The sequence below is a fragment of the Mustela nigripes genome, chromosome 9, assembly GCF_022355385.1.
Source record: "Mustela nigripes isolate SB6536 chromosome 9, MUSNIG.SB6536, whole genome shotgun sequence".
Classification (NCBI taxonomy): domain Eukaryota; kingdom Metazoa; phylum Chordata; class Mammalia; order Carnivora; family Mustelidae; genus Mustela; species Mustela nigripes.
In genome coordinates this window covers 26455404-26474429 of record NC_081565.1, presented here as the reverse complement: position 1 = coordinate 26474429, position 19026 = coordinate 26455404, and the positions used below count along the sequence as shown (strand labels likewise).

The 19026-nt window shown below is 37.6% G+C and overlaps 1 protein-coding gene across 3 annotated transcripts in view; it reads left to right on the top strand.

The window, feature by feature from the left end:
* The window catches only part of SLC44A1 (solute carrier family 44 member 1), a 202368-nt gene that overhangs the window by 144586 nt on the left and 38756 nt on the right, over positions 1 to 19026 (top strand). The window contains exons 14-16 of one of the 3 annotated variants that reach the window (XM_059411152.1): positions 3772 to 4008; positions 6759 to 6839; positions 9829 to 12239. In XM_059411152.1, coding sequence (XP_059267135.1) covers positions 3772 to 4008; positions 6759 to 6839; positions 9829 to 9852 — 342 coding nt within the window. In that variant the 3' untranslated portion in view covers positions 9853 to 12239. Of the gene's footprint in view, positions 1 to 3771; positions 4009 to 6758; positions 7065 to 9828; positions 12240 to 19026 lie in introns of those variants that run through there. The other 2 variants (XM_059411153.1, XM_059411151.1) reach the window with 2 other exon arrangements.

Below are 19026 nucleotides of genomic sequence, written 5' to 3'. Positions count from 1 at the left end.
CTTATATACCTTTTTTTTTTAATTAAGTAAGCACTACACTCAACATGGGACTTGAACTGATTATATAACATTTTTGAAATGACAACATTATGGAAATTGGTGGTCACTCAGCTAGAGATGGGGTGGGGGAGGAGTAGGAGTAGTTATAAAAGGTTAACGTGAAGGATCCTTGTGATGATGGAAATGTTCTGTATCTTGACTGTGTCAATGTCAATACTGTGGTTGTGGTATTGTACTGTATACAAGATGTTACCATTGAAAGGAACTGGGTAAAGGGTTTATGGAATCATTCTTTGTTATTTCTTACAACTATACGTGAATCCAAAATTGTCTTAAAATTTACCATTTCATTTGTAAAACCCCAGAATTCAGGGGCACCAGGTGGCTCAGTGGGTTAAGCCTCTGCCTTCGGCTCAGGTCATGGTCTCAGGTTCCTGGGATGGAGCCCCGAGTCGGGCTCTCTACTCAGCAGGGAGCCTGCTTCCCCCTTTCTCTCTGCCTGCCTCTCTGCCTACTTGTGATCTCTTTCTCTTTCTGTCAAATAAATAAATAAAATCTTTTAAAATAAATAAAATATTAAACATCTTAAAAAAAATTAAAAACCCTGAATTTAAAAGAAAACAAAAGACAATGCCCTGGATTCCATTTCTGTGGAACCCAAGTGATTTCATGGAATGGAATTAGATTTGGAAGGGATCTTAGCTCCTTTAGTTTAGTGGCTTGTGACCTGTGATCACTGGTCTATAGGGTCCTCCTAGGTAAGAATAGAGATCTACAAGCTATTTAAACATTTTCAACTCCTATAGATAATGCATATTTGCCCAATAAAATTATACCAAAAACCCTACAAAATCTGTTTCTCCACTTCTGTCTGAAATTTTTTCATCTCTATCTGAGAATACTACTTATAACATTAATTATTGGCAGTTTATTTGGCATTGATTAATTAAAAATGAGAATATGAATTATTACTTAAATAGGTGCTATTTTACTGGTAAACAAAATCTTTCAAAACTTGAGTTCTATGTGGAAAGGGCATCATAATGCAAGATTTATGGTGGAAATCAAAGGAAGGAAGAAACAAACAGATTGCCAAGCCCTGTGTTACATGCTTTCAGAATGCTTATTTTAACAATTACGGGATGTGTGTACTCTTAGGTCTCTTTTAAAGGCAGAAAAACAGACTCAGAAAGCCTGAATTTGAACTTGCTTGGAGTCACAAACTAGGAAGCATTAACTCTGTGATTCAGATCTATGTCTTTCTGATTCCAAAACTAGCACCCTTTCCTTCCTGCTTCTCATATCCTGGCCTGTATATGAATCTCTTCTGTTGCATCACCAATAATGTATCCTGTAGACAGGAGAGTCTAAACTTTTTAAATCGGGTGTCTTATTAGGAAAAAAAAAAATTTGAGCACACTTCCTAATATATTTATATTTATTAATATATATATAGCTTTTAATAATATGTATTGTAAAGCATAGTACAAAAGAAAATTTCAATAAATGAGAAATACAATATGAAGTCCTAGGTGATCCGCTTCAATACTCCTTGAGTATGTATATCCCACTATGGAGACCATTGATAAAGACCAGTACTTCTTATAGGCTGTGGACTTTATCAGAATGACCTGAGGTACTTTTTAAATAAATATTGCTGGGTTTCATCTTAGATCCAACCAACTGGACTCCGGGGGTAGGGCCCAGGAATCTGTGTTATTCTCGAACTCCCCAATTGATAACCTAGACCCCTCATCGTTTGAGAGCCATTAATGTATCCTCTGCTTGAATAAATGCATGATGCCCTTTCACTGTATTTGGAAGCAATTATTACACTTCTCTGACCTTTTCAGCTAAATATCATGAATTCTCTCTCTTTTTTTTTTTTTAAAGATTTTATTTATTTGACAGACAGATGACAAGTAGGCAGCGAGGCAAGCAAAGAGAGAGAGAGAGGAGAAAGCAGGCTCCCCATGAAGCAGAGAGCCCAATGTGGGGCTCGATCCCAGAACTCTGGGATCATGACCTGAGCCGAAGGCAGAGGCTTTAACCCACTGAGCCACTCAGGCGCCCCTGAATATCATAAATTCTTGAAGTTGTTTCTAAAGTGACAGTATCCATTCTTCCACCTCAACAGCTTTTATCTCAACATTGGTTTGGTTTGTCTGAGTCACATCTTCTCCCTATAATTGACTTTAACATTTCAAATGTGGCTTGACTTTAAGTAGTCTAATGAGAGCATAAAGAACCTAAGTCCTTCTATAGGGTGGATATCAACAATTTGAAGAAGAGCTATCAAAAACAGTGATTTCATCCTAAAACCAAAAAGCATGAGAGAAAATGGATATAATTAGTTACCTGTAGAAGTCACCCCAGAAAGTAATGGTAAGAGAGGATTCCTGAATGTTTGCCACCAAAAAATGGTAAAGGGTCTTCAAAATTTGGAGCAGACCCAGATTTGTTCCCTAAAATCATCCGAGAAGGGTCAGCTGATAGCCTAACCAATATTTCGTCTAATGCATTATAACTCTTGGTTAAAATAATAGAGAAGGAGAGATGCTTTGGTGTGGATAAATAGTAGGGGAAAGGCAAGAGAATTAATTCTCAAGCTGCCTGTTCTCAGCACTGGACAGGGAAAGACTGCTATGATCCTAGAGGACTCTTTCTTTTCCTTTGTTACTTAATGATGGATGGTAAGGCAAATAAGGGGCTGAGCAAGACTGTGTTTAGGATTCAGTATAACCTATTGCTGCTTTATATCCATATCCAAGTATTTACTGAGTTTTTACCTGCAAAGAATGCTGGAGCTGGCATCGCAAGACCATGATTTAGGTGGTATCTGCTCTTCTACTCTGTGACCCTGGGCAGGTTGCATAGTGTCTCTGAGCACATTTCCCAGTCTATAAAATGAGGATGATGATGTTTGCCATAAACCATTATAGGGACTGAAAAGCTGAACTAAAATATAGTAAAAGAACTACAAGAAATTTCAAGTGCTGCCTAGAAATGATCAGAGTAGGTCATTCTTGACAATAAGCAAATTGGCTATTTCTTATATTCGTCTATGATGGATGCTTGTGGCAACCTCTTTCCTCACAGGTAATCTAAATTTAAATTTCGTGGCAAATCATATTCAATTCGCCATGTATTCTGTGTGAAATAAAATATGAAACAAAGAAAAAACTCTCAGAGATGTTTGTTGCAGCATTATTTATACCAGAAAACAATAAAAGTCTCCAGATGTAGAAACCCGGTCAAATTTTCTAAGTCCCCTGTAAGATGAAATTATGTGACTAAGTGTTTATGAAACATTTGATAGTGATATTATAAATATTAATGAATAGCTTTTAATGATTCGTATGTATAATGCTATTTCATATATGTAAAAGTGCTTAGAAGTACATAGCAATACCCCGGAATGTCAGTAATTTTTTTCTTAGTGCTATTGGGGTCATTTCCTAAAATATGTATACACTTATTTTAAAAATGGCCACAGGTGCTATATATATATGGGAAGTTTTAAGGAATAAGCATAATCTTTGGAAAACATGACTCTTTTTTCATGTAAACCAGAGCGTTTAAAGGACGATGTTTTGTTTATGTGATAAACACGTGTATGTATCTGTGGGTCTGTGTGGATGACATACTTCCTAACTTGAGGTGGAATGAATGTATGCAACCATCATTTAAGAATTTTGAAGGGAACTTGAAATCTGCACGTGTTGAACAAACAGTGGCTGTTAAATGGGCTCTTTGTTCTCTCTGCTTCAGGTGCTGATAGTCTGCAGCACAGGCTTGGCTGGGATTATGCTGCTCAACTACCAGCAAGATTACACAGTCTGGGTGCTGCCTCTGATCATCGTCTGCCTCTTTGCTTTCCTAGTCGCTCATTGCTTCCTGTCCATTTACGAAATGGTAGTGGATGTATTATTCTTGTGTTTTGCCATTGATACAAAATACAATGATGGGAGCCCTGGCAGAGAATTCTATATGGATAAAGTGCTGATGGTAAGTACTTCAAATGCCCTCAATTGCTTTAGGGGTAAAAATACGATTCAGAAATTTTGCAAGACATTGTCTGTATTTCATTGCTATTATATGCAACTGAGTAATTGAGGATGAGACCTGTAGTGCTCATGAATGAGCTTAGTCTTGGGGAAATCAGGGAAGGAGCTCTTCTTGGCATGGATGGGACCGTTTATAGCTGGAGCAATAACCATTAGGTAGCCCCGATTCACATTATTTCAAACTCCTGCCTCCCTCTCTGTGATTAGATGGATTAGAATTGACTTTTTTTTTTTTTTAAAGATTTTATTTATTTATTTGACAGAGAGAAATCACAAGTAGATGGAGAGGCAGGCAGAGAGAGAGAGGGAAGCAGGCTCTCCGCTGAGCGGAGAGCCCGATGCGGGACTCGATCCCAGGACTCTGAGATCATGACCTGAACCGAAGGCAGCGGCTTAACCCACTGAGCCACCCAGGTGCCCCTAGAATTGACTTTTTAAACCTGCATTTTAGCCCTTGAATTGGACCACTGGACTACTGATGTTCTAAGTGCCTTTTCCTAAAGTGGAGCTCAAAGACTTCCCAGGTTGTAGTACCTGCTTGTATTTCTCTATCACCTTTCCAAATATTATTGCCATCAGACCCATTAAAACTCATTATCCTAAGTATGCCAGGCCAAATTGAAGGTGTTTCATAATGAATACAGATGAGCAGACCCTGATTGTATTGTATTGTTTTCTGTAAGTCAAGATCCAGAGATAAAGGTATTACATTCAGATTCTTTACAGTTACGTTATAGTTATGTAGACTCTGCAGATTCCCTATGTTAGAATCTCAATAGAAATTTTTTAAAATTTAGAAATCCTACTTAAATGGTTCATATACTGTTAACACTGTCAAATGCTACCAAATTAAGGATACTTAATAGTACTTTGCTAGTAAGCTGTGAAATGTTCCTGTCTGAAGGGTGGGTAATGTTGAAGACTGAACATTAGACATTGAGTTAACAAGTCCTCTTCCAGGAGCATGGTTTATCTAGTTAAGTCAAAAATAAATATGTCGGGGGGTGCCTGGGTGGCTCAGTGGGTTAAAGCCTCTGCCTTCGGCTCAGGTCATGATCCCAGGGTTCTGGGATCGAGCCCCAGCTCGAGCAGGGAGCCTGCTACACCACCCCCCTTCTCTGCCTGCCTCTCTGTCTACTTGTGATCTCTGTCTGTCAAATAAATAAATAAAATCTTTAAAAAGATAAAATATAAAAATTAAAATAAAATAAATATGTCGGGAAGCCTGGGAGGTACAGTTGGTTAAGTGACTGCCTTCGGCTCAGGTCATGATCCTGGAGCCCCAGGATCCAGTCCCACATTGTGCTCCCTGCTCTGTTGGGAGTCGGCTTCTCCCTCTGACCTTCCGTTCTCATGCTCTGTCTGTCTCTCTCTCAAATAAATAAATACAATCTTATAAATAAATAAATAAATAAATAAATAAATAAATAAAATGTGTCAATAAATAAAATAGATTCCTTTTTTCCCCTCTCACAGTCACAAAAATTCCAAATGATTTAGCTGACGTATTTGGTACTGAATATCTTTCACTGAGAACTACATTTTGGCCATTTCCATAATGTCTATACTATAATTCTAACTGGTTGTTCTCGTGATGGAATTTGACTTGTGAGCAATCCATCTCCCTTTTGATGAAGGCATTTGGAAGAATTTGGGGATGGTTGCGTGGCTCAGTCGGTAGAACATGTGACTCTTGATCTCAGAGTTGTAAGTTTATCTAAACCCTCACAGTGGGTTTAGATAAAATCTTAAGAAGAAGAATTACTTGTGGGATGCCTGGGTGGCTCAGTTGGTTAGGCCACTGCCTTAGGCTCAGCTCATGATCCCAGGGTCCTGGGATCAAGTCCCACATCGGGCTCCTCGGTGGGGAGCCTGCTTCTTTCTCTGCCTCTGCCTGCTTGTGCACTGTCTCTTTCTCTCTGACGAATAAATAAATAAAATTAAAAAAAAAAAAAGAAGAATTACTTGTTTCTATTTTTTAAACCTCTGATCAAAAGTTGAGTTAAAAAAAATAACACTTTTTCTTCTTTTAGTTTTCTTCTGTAAGAATGATGAGTATATCGAATGGAGAAGTGCTCCATAAACTTTGACAAGATAGAGATGTTTCCTTCAGGGTATAATCCCATTTTGACTACTTTTCTACCACAGGTTCTTGTTGTAACTTCCCGTCTTCCTGCTTTATGGAGTAATTTCAAAGCCAAATAGACATTTTTTTTTTTAAGTAGCTTATTTCTGGTTTGGTAAAAAGAGTTATCTGAGCTTAGTATCGGTGCTTTCTTTTACCTTCTAGGGTTATTTTAAAGACAGGCCTTCTGGAGTAAAATAGTCTTTGTTATTCCCTTTAACCTTGATATGGAAAAAGTAAAACAACAAATAAAATAAGAATCTATGGGAAAATAGTCCTCTTAAAAATAATTAGGTATTTTCTCTTCCAAATAGAAGTAACATTCTCTCTCTGAGCCTGAGTGAGATGGTCCCAGTGAATGTATGGAAAAAAGATTTTATCTTGACATTGCTGCCTACCCGCACCAACTTAGCAGCTCTTGTGTAGTGATACTATCATTTATTGCTATGTTTTTAGGGCATCCCTTTATTAACATTGAATCCAAAATGTAAACGCTCCTTAGGTTCATCTACCAACCACAATCTGAAGGACCTAAGAATTTATGCCATTTGGTCCCTATTTTGCAGGAGTTTGTGGAAAACAGTAGAAAAGCAATGAAAGAAGCTGGTAAGGGAGGCGTTGCCGATGCCAGAGAGCTGAAACCGATGGTAGGTGGAGATGAGGAGGTGGCCGGCCTCCAAGAGTTTCATTTTCACTTCCTCTCTCTCAGTGTCTTCACTGACTGCACTTCTTCGGGAGAAGCTGTTGTTATCTGTATCACGCAGGATGTTCTGCTCTTTCTGTTTGTGTGTTTACCCATCACTTGGATGGCAGAACTCTTGTCACAACTGAGACCACCTTCTGTAAAAGTAAGCTGAAAGGAACAGTGTCTTTTCCCGGTGCTCCTGGTGGGGAGGGACTGTTTCTGTCCCTAAAGTAAAATTGCCATTTCTCGGGTGGAGGGTGTTTGTTTTGTTTTGTTTTGTTTTTTTCCTTTTTAACTGTCAGTGTTTGGTTTTCATCAGACTGAACATTTGGTTGCACACGTGAACTGACAGTTTGATTTTTGTCATTTTTGGAAGGTGATAATAATTCCTTTCAACTTGCTAAAATTCATATCCCCCACGTTTTTAATATTGGTTTGTTTCTGTTGCTGTCTTTTTTCCCTTGCTGACTTTTTCTTCTGTTGCCTGGATTGTACTTTCTTTGTTTCTTCAGCTATTTTTCAGTAGGAAACAAGGTTATTTCCATCAACACTCACATTCCCCGCTCAGAAAGACAACCGGGTCTTCTCTAACCTCAGCTTGATTGTGAGAAGGATAAATTATCTCTGGTCAGGGAGACGTGTGTATTATAAGTACTGCACTTTATTTGACAAAAAGCAACTCAGTCAGCATAAGAGAATCCTGAGTAGCTTTTCCCATAGATATTCTCACCTCTGCATAATAACAGATGTCTCTCGCACATATTTGTGTAATTACTGCTTATTTTACTAATGTATTCTTAAAGAGCATGTGACTTCAAAATATTATATAATTGCCTACCTCCTTAAATGGTACATTTTAAATAACATGACTTCTCATTGCACGTAACTTCCAAAAGCATGAGATTAAGACTCCTCTTCTTTCTAGTTTAGTAAGTGGTTGATTTCATAGGTCTCCATCTGGAGAAATACATAATGTAAAACAAGCCCATTTAAGTATATAAGCGTAAAGGAAATGGGTTCGTTTAAGGTTTGGGGGGGCATATGTATATGCATATGAATATGCAAAATAATTGCATATTCAACCTAAATTGAAGCCTCAGCAGAATGTTTAGATAAAAACTCATTCTCCATAACCCCCTTCCAAGGCCTATTTTGGGGTTGCTTTTAATAGCACTGATGATTATAAAGTCAAACCTTCAGTGTTTAGTTCCCAAGTATAGATCACTCTAATTTTAAGTAAAAGGATGTAGAGCTCTTAGTTTTAAGCATGCATTAGCCAGAACTGCATTGAGTGAGCAAGAGTCACCATCAGCAATGCCCATGGTCTGGTTGCTTGCCTTCCCTACCCTTTCTATATCTCTCTTACTTGCCACTGGCCAATGGAGAAAGCAGTAAAGATTCTTGCCAACCTTCTGGTGGCATGGGTAAATGAGGAAGGCTTTCTTCGTGTCATTCTTGGCTTATCTTACTTGTTCAGTAAATAAGGTTCCCAGCCTATAACTTTAAAAAGGTAAAATATAAAATCTTAAAATGTAAACCCTCTCTTCTCTACCACTTTCTGTCTTTCTAGTGGTTGGCACTTCTATTAAATCATTTGTCAGTAATAGTCATTTTTCCAAAGGGAGAAATATGTGGAGGTCTACACTATCTCAGTTTGAACCATGAATTGACATGTATTTTTTTTTTTTGCATTATCCTTTAGTGAGAGATAAATTGTGGTAGACCAGATGGCAAGTATGCCTTCTTTCCTCGAAACCCTAATTCATAGGTAATAATAATAGAATTGCCCAAGTTATGTGGCATTCTACCAGAAGCCAAGAACTTAGATTTTTCCCCCTAATATTGCTTTCAGTTTTAAATTATTGTCCCTTAACTCAAACACTGCTTTAAAATCTTCATTCATTTTTTGCTTTTATTTTATATTGTTCATCAGCTCATTGCTTTCAAATTTGTAACAAAACTCTCCACTCTGTCCTGAAATACCTCTTTTATGTGCATTTTTCTGGTGCTTTGGACATTACAGCATTTGATCCCTAAGAATGATGTTTTTATATGGCTTAAAAACTTTGCAGGAGAGAATTTGAGAAATTTCTCGCAGAGTAGTTAAATACTTGAAGCATAATCAATACCTCTCATTCTTATCCCTCTTCTCCATTAGCATGGTTGGAGTTGACCACCATCTTGGATGTGTTCCTAAATAATTACCTGAGAAATTTCTCACTAAAGTTTGGGGATTGGTAGAATTTAGTATTGTTTATTTGTATTTGCTTGTTTAAATTCACATGTTATTCCCATAGATGAAAGTTGTATGAAAGCATCATACCTATTTTGCCATATCTGTACAACCTGCTGTTTAAGTTCACTGGTCTATCTTCTTTCTTAGTGGGATATTTTACTTTAGAATTTACTTTTAGCCTATAGAATAATGTTTAGGGAAAAAAATGAGCTTTTAAATTTCCTTTTTGACAGGGAATCATTGAACTAAAATATAAGTACTTCCAGTTTTCCTCGTGGACTTTTTTTTCTTTCCTTTTTTTTGAGAGAAACTCACTAGTTAAGGAAACGTCAAAGGTTTGTGAGGTCACCCTATACATCTTTGAAAATTATTTTAGAAAAATTGATCACATGTGATGTAGAAGTTGAAGAAGGAGACACTCTGGCCTTCTGCCTATAGGGAAGAATTTATAGAGGAAAGGGAGGGGAAAAACCTGGACACTGCAGCAACATAGGCGGGAGATGTATTCTCTGCATATCTCAGAGCTTACCCAGAAGTGTGACTTTCCACATTCATAGGAATTGCAGCCCCTTGGAATATAGGTTTGGGGAGAAGGGCTCTCAATCCATTTTGCTTTGTTGCCGCTTGTGACCATCTATGTATTTGTAACATCGTTCATGATCTCCTTTTAATGGTAATTGTCTAAGATTCTACTCTGTATGACTTTGTTTTCTAGGCTTCGGGAGCAAGTTCTGCTTGAACCTAGCCGACCGTTACGGAACCCATTGACATTCCAAAACAATATATACACATAACTATGTATTTGTGTGTGTGGGTGTGTGTATATATGTATATGTATGTGTGTATATATATGTATATGTATATACACACACACACATAATCAGCCAAAATCAGAGAAAAGGAACAGGGATTTAATACCTTTTTTATGCTTATTTTTGTCAAACATGTACTCCTTTCATACGGGTGGCTTTTACAAGGCAACTGCCGTCATTTAATGTTTTCAATTGTAATTGTCTTAATGGAAATGTTAAGATTCATATCTGATTAACATTTTTAATAACTTAGAGGAGATTTTAACTTTAGTTATTTAAATTAGGTAAAATGATTGTACCGAATTCTCTGTCTAAAGTTTATTCAGGGATGATTTCCCTGATGTGTGCATAAAAATCAAGGTCTTACTTTACTGATGCATAAGTCCTAGCGGGACGAGACTAGGCATATGCTTTCAGATAAATAAGGAGATACTCCAATCAGTTTTCCCCAATCAAAGAAGCCATGTCATTTTACTTTTAGAAACATACTAGTGGACTCAATATGGGAATTTTCATAATAGCTCATGCATTTGTCAGCCAACATTAAAAAGTAACCAACTCCTCAGGTATTTGTAGTTTACCCTAAGCTTCTATAAGAGAGTAGGTTAAAAAGAAAAGGGTAGATAATCTTTCTTATGCAAACTTTGTTCTTATAGTTTGTCTTTCTTTCATTTCTTACTTTAGTAGCACCCTCCACACATTGGTGTGACTGATTTGAAGGGAAGCTGGGGCGCCCAGCAACGTTAGCCTTTAAGTTTCCGTGTATTGATTTGCAGATTAAGTAATGCTGGGAGGAATAAAAAAGGGAGAGAAACTTGGAACACAAAGCATTGCAAATTCCAGTGCTTGGGCTTCTGCTCCTAAGGACCTTCAGTGGCTCCAGGCTAAGTGGCCATTTTATTCAAATACTTGCTGTAAAATCTGAAACCATACTGGCAGGTGCTCCTCTCCTCTGCAATTCATTAAATATCCAGAATTCTACAATGTTTAACTGAAGAATTGGTTATGTTTTGATCCTCAAGTGTTGAATATTCTTTTTGTTCGGGAATGGGTTTGGGGTTTTTTTTGTTTCTCGTTCTTTTTCTTTTTTATTCCTGAAGCTTACCAGATATGAATGGCTAATATTCCATTGTTCTGCTTATTGTAATGGTGAATGCTTTAAGGAAAAAAAAAAGTGTAATTTGCTAAGAATAATTCATGATCTGTTTATGCGATAACTCCTTTTTGTTACGATTTTTTTAAAAAAAGCTATTTTTGTTAATGTAAAGTAAATATTTCAGAGCAGATTTTTTAAACTTATTGCACTAAATACAGGCTCTGTACAAAAAAAAAAAAAAAGCCTCAGCATTTTATCATTCCATGGAAGAAGAATCTTTTGAAAGAAAGCATTGCCTCTTACCAGAAGTAGACAGTGAGTTAGACCGGTATTATGGAAATGCATACAATTAATGTCACTAGGGCTTAATAAGCAGCGGTTTGCTCATGTGCTTGCTTTCAAAGGGTTAGACCTTTAAATTGCTGCAAAAGGTAAATTGTATTTTTTTCTTTTTTTTTTTTAGTATCCGTGTTCTTTACTCTAGCTAGGCTAAAATTTGCTAAATGCCTTGGTTTCTTTTCAAAGCTCATGTAATATTTCTGATTTTTCAGAATATTTGCAATAAGAGTCTGGATTAAAAAAAAAACAACAACAACAAAACAAAATACACACAGTTAAGAGCTCTTATCTTGGCAAGACCTGGGAAACCAACATTGTGAGAATAGCTATTTTGAAACCATAATCCTCCAGAAGTTAACATCTAACATCGCCAGACAGTATCATTGTACTCTTTTTGTATCCTCTGAAATGGAATAAATATAATTATTTAACTAACAATTATCCAAATAGATGAGAGAGCAAATCATGTAAGAAAATTCAGAATACCTTCTGTTTCATAGCCACACAGATTTTGGACATTAAGAGACATTGGGAACTAAATTTAGGATTGGAAAAAGTTTGCAAGATGAGTATCAGAACAGAAGACATTCTAGGAGCTAGCTGTTTTAGGAGATGTCCCTCCAAAGTGACCTGATGGAAGTCTTGAATTTTGGAAATTAGGTTCTACTCACTTGGACATCCCAGCATCATGGACTCTCGCTGCTCCCCTGTTCATTTGCTCGCAATCTCAGCTATTTGGAAACCACCAGGAATGCTTTCTAATTATCATTTGCAACTAGAACTGTAATCAGAAAGAAATTTTGTATTTTTGTATAACTTGATCGTGTGCCATTTTATATAACAGGTCCTGTTTTACAAATAAATTTTGTTTTACTAACATTGTGTTTAGAAATTATGATCTATGTGTAACCATGTCATTTGAGTTCCAAATTAATTACTAGGCTGTGTTCCCTAAGTAAATGTGTGTGCCACATAGGTAGATATATGCTTCTCTGCATATATGTGTTACCCAGGCACATACAGAGAGATATTTAATGTAGAGAATATCACTCTCATATGAGCTTCATTCCTTGATACATTTTATAAAGCCTCACAGAGGCTTTTTAGCAATATTTCAATGTTTTGGGGTTATGTTTGGATATTCCTGCTGCCTCTTTCATTCATCGCGAGTCATTCTTCAGCTAGCTCTGGGCTGCCTTACTGCTATTCAATGCTCACTGCCTCCATCTTCTGCCCAAGTGAGAAGAATAGATGAAGAACAAAAATTATCTGTGATATGTGGTGACCTGAAAAATTTTAGAAGCCATTGACTCTGTGTTGTGGTCTGTGTCTTTTTCTGTGTTGGATCTTCAAAGTCGTGTTCAGTACCAACATCTCCAGAGTACAGTTAAGGTCCTCCAGTGTAAGTGGTGATCGTGGGGACCCAAGCATCACTGTGGGTTCTGCCATCAGCAAAAGGCTCTGGTACCTGATTTAGACTTTGCAGGCTCCTGCCTCAAGAGGAAGTGCTGCAGTCATATAAAGTGGAAAGGAAAAGGTCATATTTCAGTATAAATCCAAGAAACCCATCTTCTAGGGGAGGCTTAACCAGTACTTAGGTAAACATTAGTAATTTAGCTAGGGCATTGAGATTATATAATCCTTGCATAGATGAGCAGAGCTCAAAGCAGGTTGTTCCTTTAAACCATTTAATGCAATGCTTAATGTTTAGGATTAGAGCTTTTATCCTATCCTATAGCATGATTAAGTCCTATGTTACCGCAATTTAAGTAGTTTAACTGTGTGCTGGTCCCCAAACTTTTTGTGTAATGGTTGGAGAAGAGGTACTCACTGAGTCTCTTTTAAAATTATGCTGGAAATAAGTTTTTTTTTTCTTTTGTAGAGATGTTCCTTTACTCTTCCATTTTTTTTTTTTTAAGCAAAGAACATTAAGCTGCCAATTGCCAGTACCATTGACCTTGGTATCTGCCAAGGGCCCTTGTCTTTCCAGGGCAGTTTCAGGACTTCATCCCAGTTGGGCTTAGTGAAGAGATGACTCCTTCCTTTATCCTGATGCTGACCTGCTGCTTTATACCAGAGTAATGCTTCTACCACCAGAACTATGGGCACCGAATTATCAGGGCATATCCGTGCCCCCCAAATTTCAACGATTTCCACCATGTGCCAGTACTAGCTAATAAAGGCCATTTCAGGAGATCTTCCCCCACCCCTAAACCACCGCAACGACAAAATAGAACTGTAGGGTCAGTCCCAAAACCAGAGCTGCCAATTATGGTGACCTAAGCATTTTATTTTGTCTTTGGTCAGTAACCTTCTCATTTATATTTCTGGAGTTTCCAGTAGCCTTAACGTAGCCTACAAGACATTACCTTCAGAAAAGTCTTTAAGCTTTCACCTTTCAATAAGTTCTCTACTGCTTTTTTATTGCTACTTAAAAAAAAAAAAAAAAAATCCTGAGAGTCTGGAGGCTTATAAATGCACCTGCCAGAGTTAATTTCTGTATTCTTTTCATATATTCCATCTGACAGATAGGAGTGCACTATAAGGGCTTGCCTAGAGTTGTTAAGACGTGGTCTGTGAATATATATTGGAAAATTGCAGGTTCATAAGTAAATACACATAAAGCAGAGATTTGTGTATTATAAATTCACAGCATAGACTGCCTTTTGCTTTAAATGCATATTCATGTATCTTTGTGTACTCAGGATGCATATTAGCCCTTTTGAAAAGTAGGCACTGTTCAGATACAGTGGCTGTTTTTGAAATTAGCTCATTTTTGATTAGCGGCACATAGCCTAAATTTTGAAAGCAGGACATTTGAATGTGCCAAGAGAAAAATCTAATGCTTGTAACAAACTTCAGAAAACAAAACAAAAAACTATGTTGTATACACTTGTCAGTTTAAAACAGCACACTTGCCCCATTCAGATTTCATAAACGTGAGCCAAATTCTTACTCTCCACATTTTAAGAGAAAACTTTAATCTAAGATTCAAACTTTTAAAACAACTTTCTTATAGAAGGCTTCAATGCAAAGTTTTTAAATTTGAGAATTTCTATGGAAAACCTTTCTATAGAAATACTACAGTACTTTCTTTCCCATCTTCAGGATTTTTATATGCATAAAAAATGGCAAATGGTGTTTCAGTATTGCATAAACAATGATCACTTTTGTAAATGACATGGAAAGGATTTTAGTTTGATATTTTCTAAAGGAACTCAATAGTAAATTTGTGGAAAAGATATGAAATTATTAGGAACCAAAATATTAGGCAATTTTATTCCATTTTGATACTCAAGTTTTACAACTAAAATGATTTCCTGAGGAATAAATACTCCAGGCCAGGGTACTCGGAATAATGAAGCTTTTAGGTTACTCAAGGTCAAGTCAAGATCTAGCTGAATATGAAATCACTGTAATTCCCAAATGTTTCAAGAATTTCTGTTTTACTTGCTAAGACCTGAATTTAATATTTAATATTAAGCAGGTTCTTAATCTTTTGAGAGAACTATGGGCCCCTTTGAGAAGCTTATGAAAGTAATGGACTCTCTTTCTCTCAAAAGCACATAGTACATTTTATGAACATTTGAAATGGTAATAGAATTTCAGGACCCTCTATCTGCCAGCCTCCAACCCACCATCCCCTTAAGGCCTAACACACACAAATCAAAGGCTGCCCTAAAGTTGGTTTGATAACATGTTTTGAAATAAAGTAGTGATTGGGCCTCCACTAAAAATACTTCTAATATGGTACTTACCTACTTATAACTTGGAATTATTTGTATAACCTGAAGACTTTGATTTAGTACTTGCTTTGGAAACCGAAACCACACTAATCTGAAAGGAGTAAGAAAATGGTCAACACTGAATCTTCAAGAGTAAGATTTCATTCCTTGGAGGTGTGATGGGGTGTGTTGGGGAGGGATTTTGGCAAACTACCCAGTTTTTTGCAGTGGACAAAAAAATCCAAGAATCTTATAATTATCCATCAACCAAAGCACTGGATTCTTTTGTTTCTCAAATATGACAAATGCTATCAGTAGATCACTGTCCAAAAATACGTCATCAGTCATTGTGACCAAGAACAGTTGAAGATGATGAGAAATTAGCAAACTCGGTGTAGTTTACAGTTGACAATATTTTAGTGGAAAGTTGGAGGAGCAGATGCTGGTGGGTGGGAGGAAGGGAATTCAAACGTTGTTTTTCTTCCTAGTTACATCAAGGAGGTGTTTCTTTGTTTTGACTGTTTTTGAGCCTTTGGCCACTCTGCCAACAAGACTGTGCCTCCACTCCCCTGCATCCATCCCTGCTTCTTTAGGGAAGCATGTGGGTTTCTTCACATCTCAACCCTACTATTAGGTAAGCGTGCTGCATCTACATGGAGGGACCTCAAGACCCTTAAAAAAAGAGCAGGCAGAAATCCTTAAAGAGTTTGAAGTTCTTTTAAGATTTGATTCCAGTGAGTCATGATTTGTAGTCAGACATCAAACCCTTACCTACATTTTCAAGCTGAAGGAAGCAGTGGGAATCTCATAACTGGCTGGAGAAGAAAGGAGAGTCAGCTCCCTCCCCCACCCCGCACCTCCAGAAGAGCTTTAATGAACCTTCTACAGTAGCAAATGGAGAGACCGTGGGTGGAAATTCCCATAACAGGTGAAAAAGGGCCTAAGTCCACTGTAAGTATCTGCATTTGACATTCCTTTTGTTGTAGACATGTATGACTTAGAATGTTCTGATCCTCCCATCTGAATCTGATCTACCCTTCCCATCCGATTGGAATGTAGTTTGAGTTAGTTATTTTTTTCAGGAATTTGTGTTAAATCATTCTGTGTAAGTAAAATTAAGGACTGAAAAGAAGACTTGAATAAATGGGCATGGAACTGAGAGGAAGCTCCAGCCAGCATCCCACGGACCATTCTACCTGCCACTAGAAAATGTGAGCACTCTCTATTTACCATGTTGATCACCAGGCCAGGATTCATAAATTGTGTTAGATACCTCACAGGAATGAGACAATAATAAGACAGTGTCAGGGGCTGATGATTTGAGACAGAGACTCTTAAGTAAATTTTCTCCATCATCTGGGTTCCTTCCAGTAGTAGTGTGTGCTCAGAAGTTCTTTTTGGCTCCTCTTGTTTCTGTGCTGGTTTTGAGTTTCGGAGACTTAGCACAGGGAAAGTTACCTTTCTTCTATGCTGCCTTAGTGCTACAAGATTATATTGTGTTGCTGAGGTTTTCTGACTTCTTCCTTCCTATAAAAGGGTAATAGGGGCTCCATAATGAAAAGAAGTTTCAATGGTATTGTCTCAGAATATTCTTGACCACTGAATGCACTTCAAACAGGTCTTGTACCCAATGAAATAAGTTTAGTGGGCTGTTAGCTGATCTGATTATAGGAGGAAAAACATTACAACCAACCAACCAAAAAGTAGGGAGAAAAGTATGGAGGGCACCTAACAAAATTACAGGGGCTCTGGAAAAACAACCAAAGACAAAAGCATATCTTCTGCAGACCAAAGGTCCAACTTTTAAGTACTTGCTGGCTCAGCCTATCTGAACTTTGGGAGTATAGAGTAGAAGTCCTAGAATAGGCAGCTGAGCTTTAAGATGAGTCAGTGCAATAGGGACCTGCTCTTGATCTCTCAGGCTCTGAGGCTTATATCCAGTGTCCGGCCCAGCCCAGGGTATGGATGGGGTGATAGGAATAGAAAACACGCATCAGTGTGTCTTGATCACTCACTGTTGTGTGATCCAGCATGAGAAATATGTTGTGGTGCCACATATTTCTTAACCTGATGCCTTTTTGTCTTTGTCATTTTCTTTTGCCATTTGCATCCTATTTCATAGTGTCAAAATGGATTCTTGTATCATGTCCTGTCTGTCCATTATGAACTATAGGATCAGAGTTCAGCCTTCCATGAATTCTGCAGTTTGGGATCCTTTCCCTTAGGGTCATTTTGAGCTTTTCCTTATCCCAGTGTCACTACACTGTATTCAGGTGGGGGAACAAACATGTAGGTGCTTGCACATGCCCCACAGACACGGTTGTAGCCCTACTATTTGTGACTGTCATTGTTGACACAGTGCAGACTTTACAGACAGAGCATTATGCTCTCAGAGGACTTTAAAAATATGTATATTAAGCAATTAACTTTCTGGAGTTATCAAATCTTGCTGGGAAATTAACTTCCAAGAGCTCTGAATTGGATGGAATTCCATCTGGCTTCAGAGTACAATGAGCCTCTATGAAATGGAGCTTTGAAATGTTTTTCTTGTGCAGAAATATGAACTAGAAAAAAAGTGCTGATCCAATGCTAAGTTTTCTCTGTGTACTGACTCAGTTGCCAGAATTATAATGAAAACTGTATTTTAGTCTAACAAATGTATAGAATTTTTTATGTAATAAATAAAATTTTATAGGAAAGATTGTCATTGTCTACTGTGTTGGAACACTTTCCCATGTCCAGGGTGGTGATTAATAGTAGTGTAAGGGAGGAAGATAATTTTCCCCCTACCCTTCTGAATTTTTAGTTGAGACCTCTCCCCCCATAACAGAAGACAGATTAATGAGAGATAAGCCTGCTGAAGTGTATTAACATGTATACCTCATGTATACATGGGAGATACCCAGGGAAAATTGATTACCCCCCCCAAGGTGGCTTAAAATTCAAGCTTAAATACCATCTTACTAGGGAAAGGGGAGTGAGGTAGCTTTGTTAGGGGAGAAGAGATGATTTTTTTTTTTTTTTTTTTTGGAGAAGAGATGATTTTTAAGAAAGGTGAGTGGCCCCTTAGAAGAATAAAGGAGAGTTAAGACAGTTTGTGAAAAATTTTGCCTGGGTGTAGTGTTGACTTCTTGTCCACTGTGATAAATCTTTTCCCCAGTTGATGAACCTCCCAAGAACAGAGTTGATGACAGTTGAGTTCCTTTTGGAGGATCTGTCTTAAGGTAGGTCAGGAGAGTTCAGAGAAGGCCTCTTCCTGCATTTACTACTTTTCAAGTACCTACAGTTGAAAATGATCAATATACCAAAATGGCATTTTGGGAGATAGCGTGTTTTGAAATCCTAAAGTCATATTTTAGGGCAGCGTATCCTACTTGTCAATGGGAAGTGATCTTTGGCAACATCTTGACCTTCTTGGATTAGGTCATTATGCTGCAAGGGTGCCCTAGAATTTTCCAGTTCTTCCTTTCTAGCCCTCTCAGCATGTCCTAGCATCCTTGAAGTGCACAGTATAAAAATGCTACAGACTAAAGAAGTACAAAGTTCATCCACTGCCCGACCAAGCTTGGGTCTGAGTTGCCTTGTGAATGCTAAGGTTGCAACTGAATAAATCATTACGTAGAATAGAAAAAAAGCCTCTTCGATCACATTTACAATGGAAAACACTTTTGTCTGGTACCGTGCCCTGCACATAACTTGAAGCCTAGATCTGTGCTGAGTTAGTGGGTTTGTGAAGCTGTGGTATGCCCTCAATTATACAGTGGCTGTGCCCCATTAAAGCTTAGAAAAATCAAGTTTGTTTAAGATGAATTGTATTTTAAATGATACTGAGGACTAAGGAAGGGGATGTTCATAAGTCGAAGACCTTTTGTACTACCAATAAACCTCTCCTAATTTGTTTCATAATTTTGGACTTCGAGTAGCTGCTCTACAGACTGCTT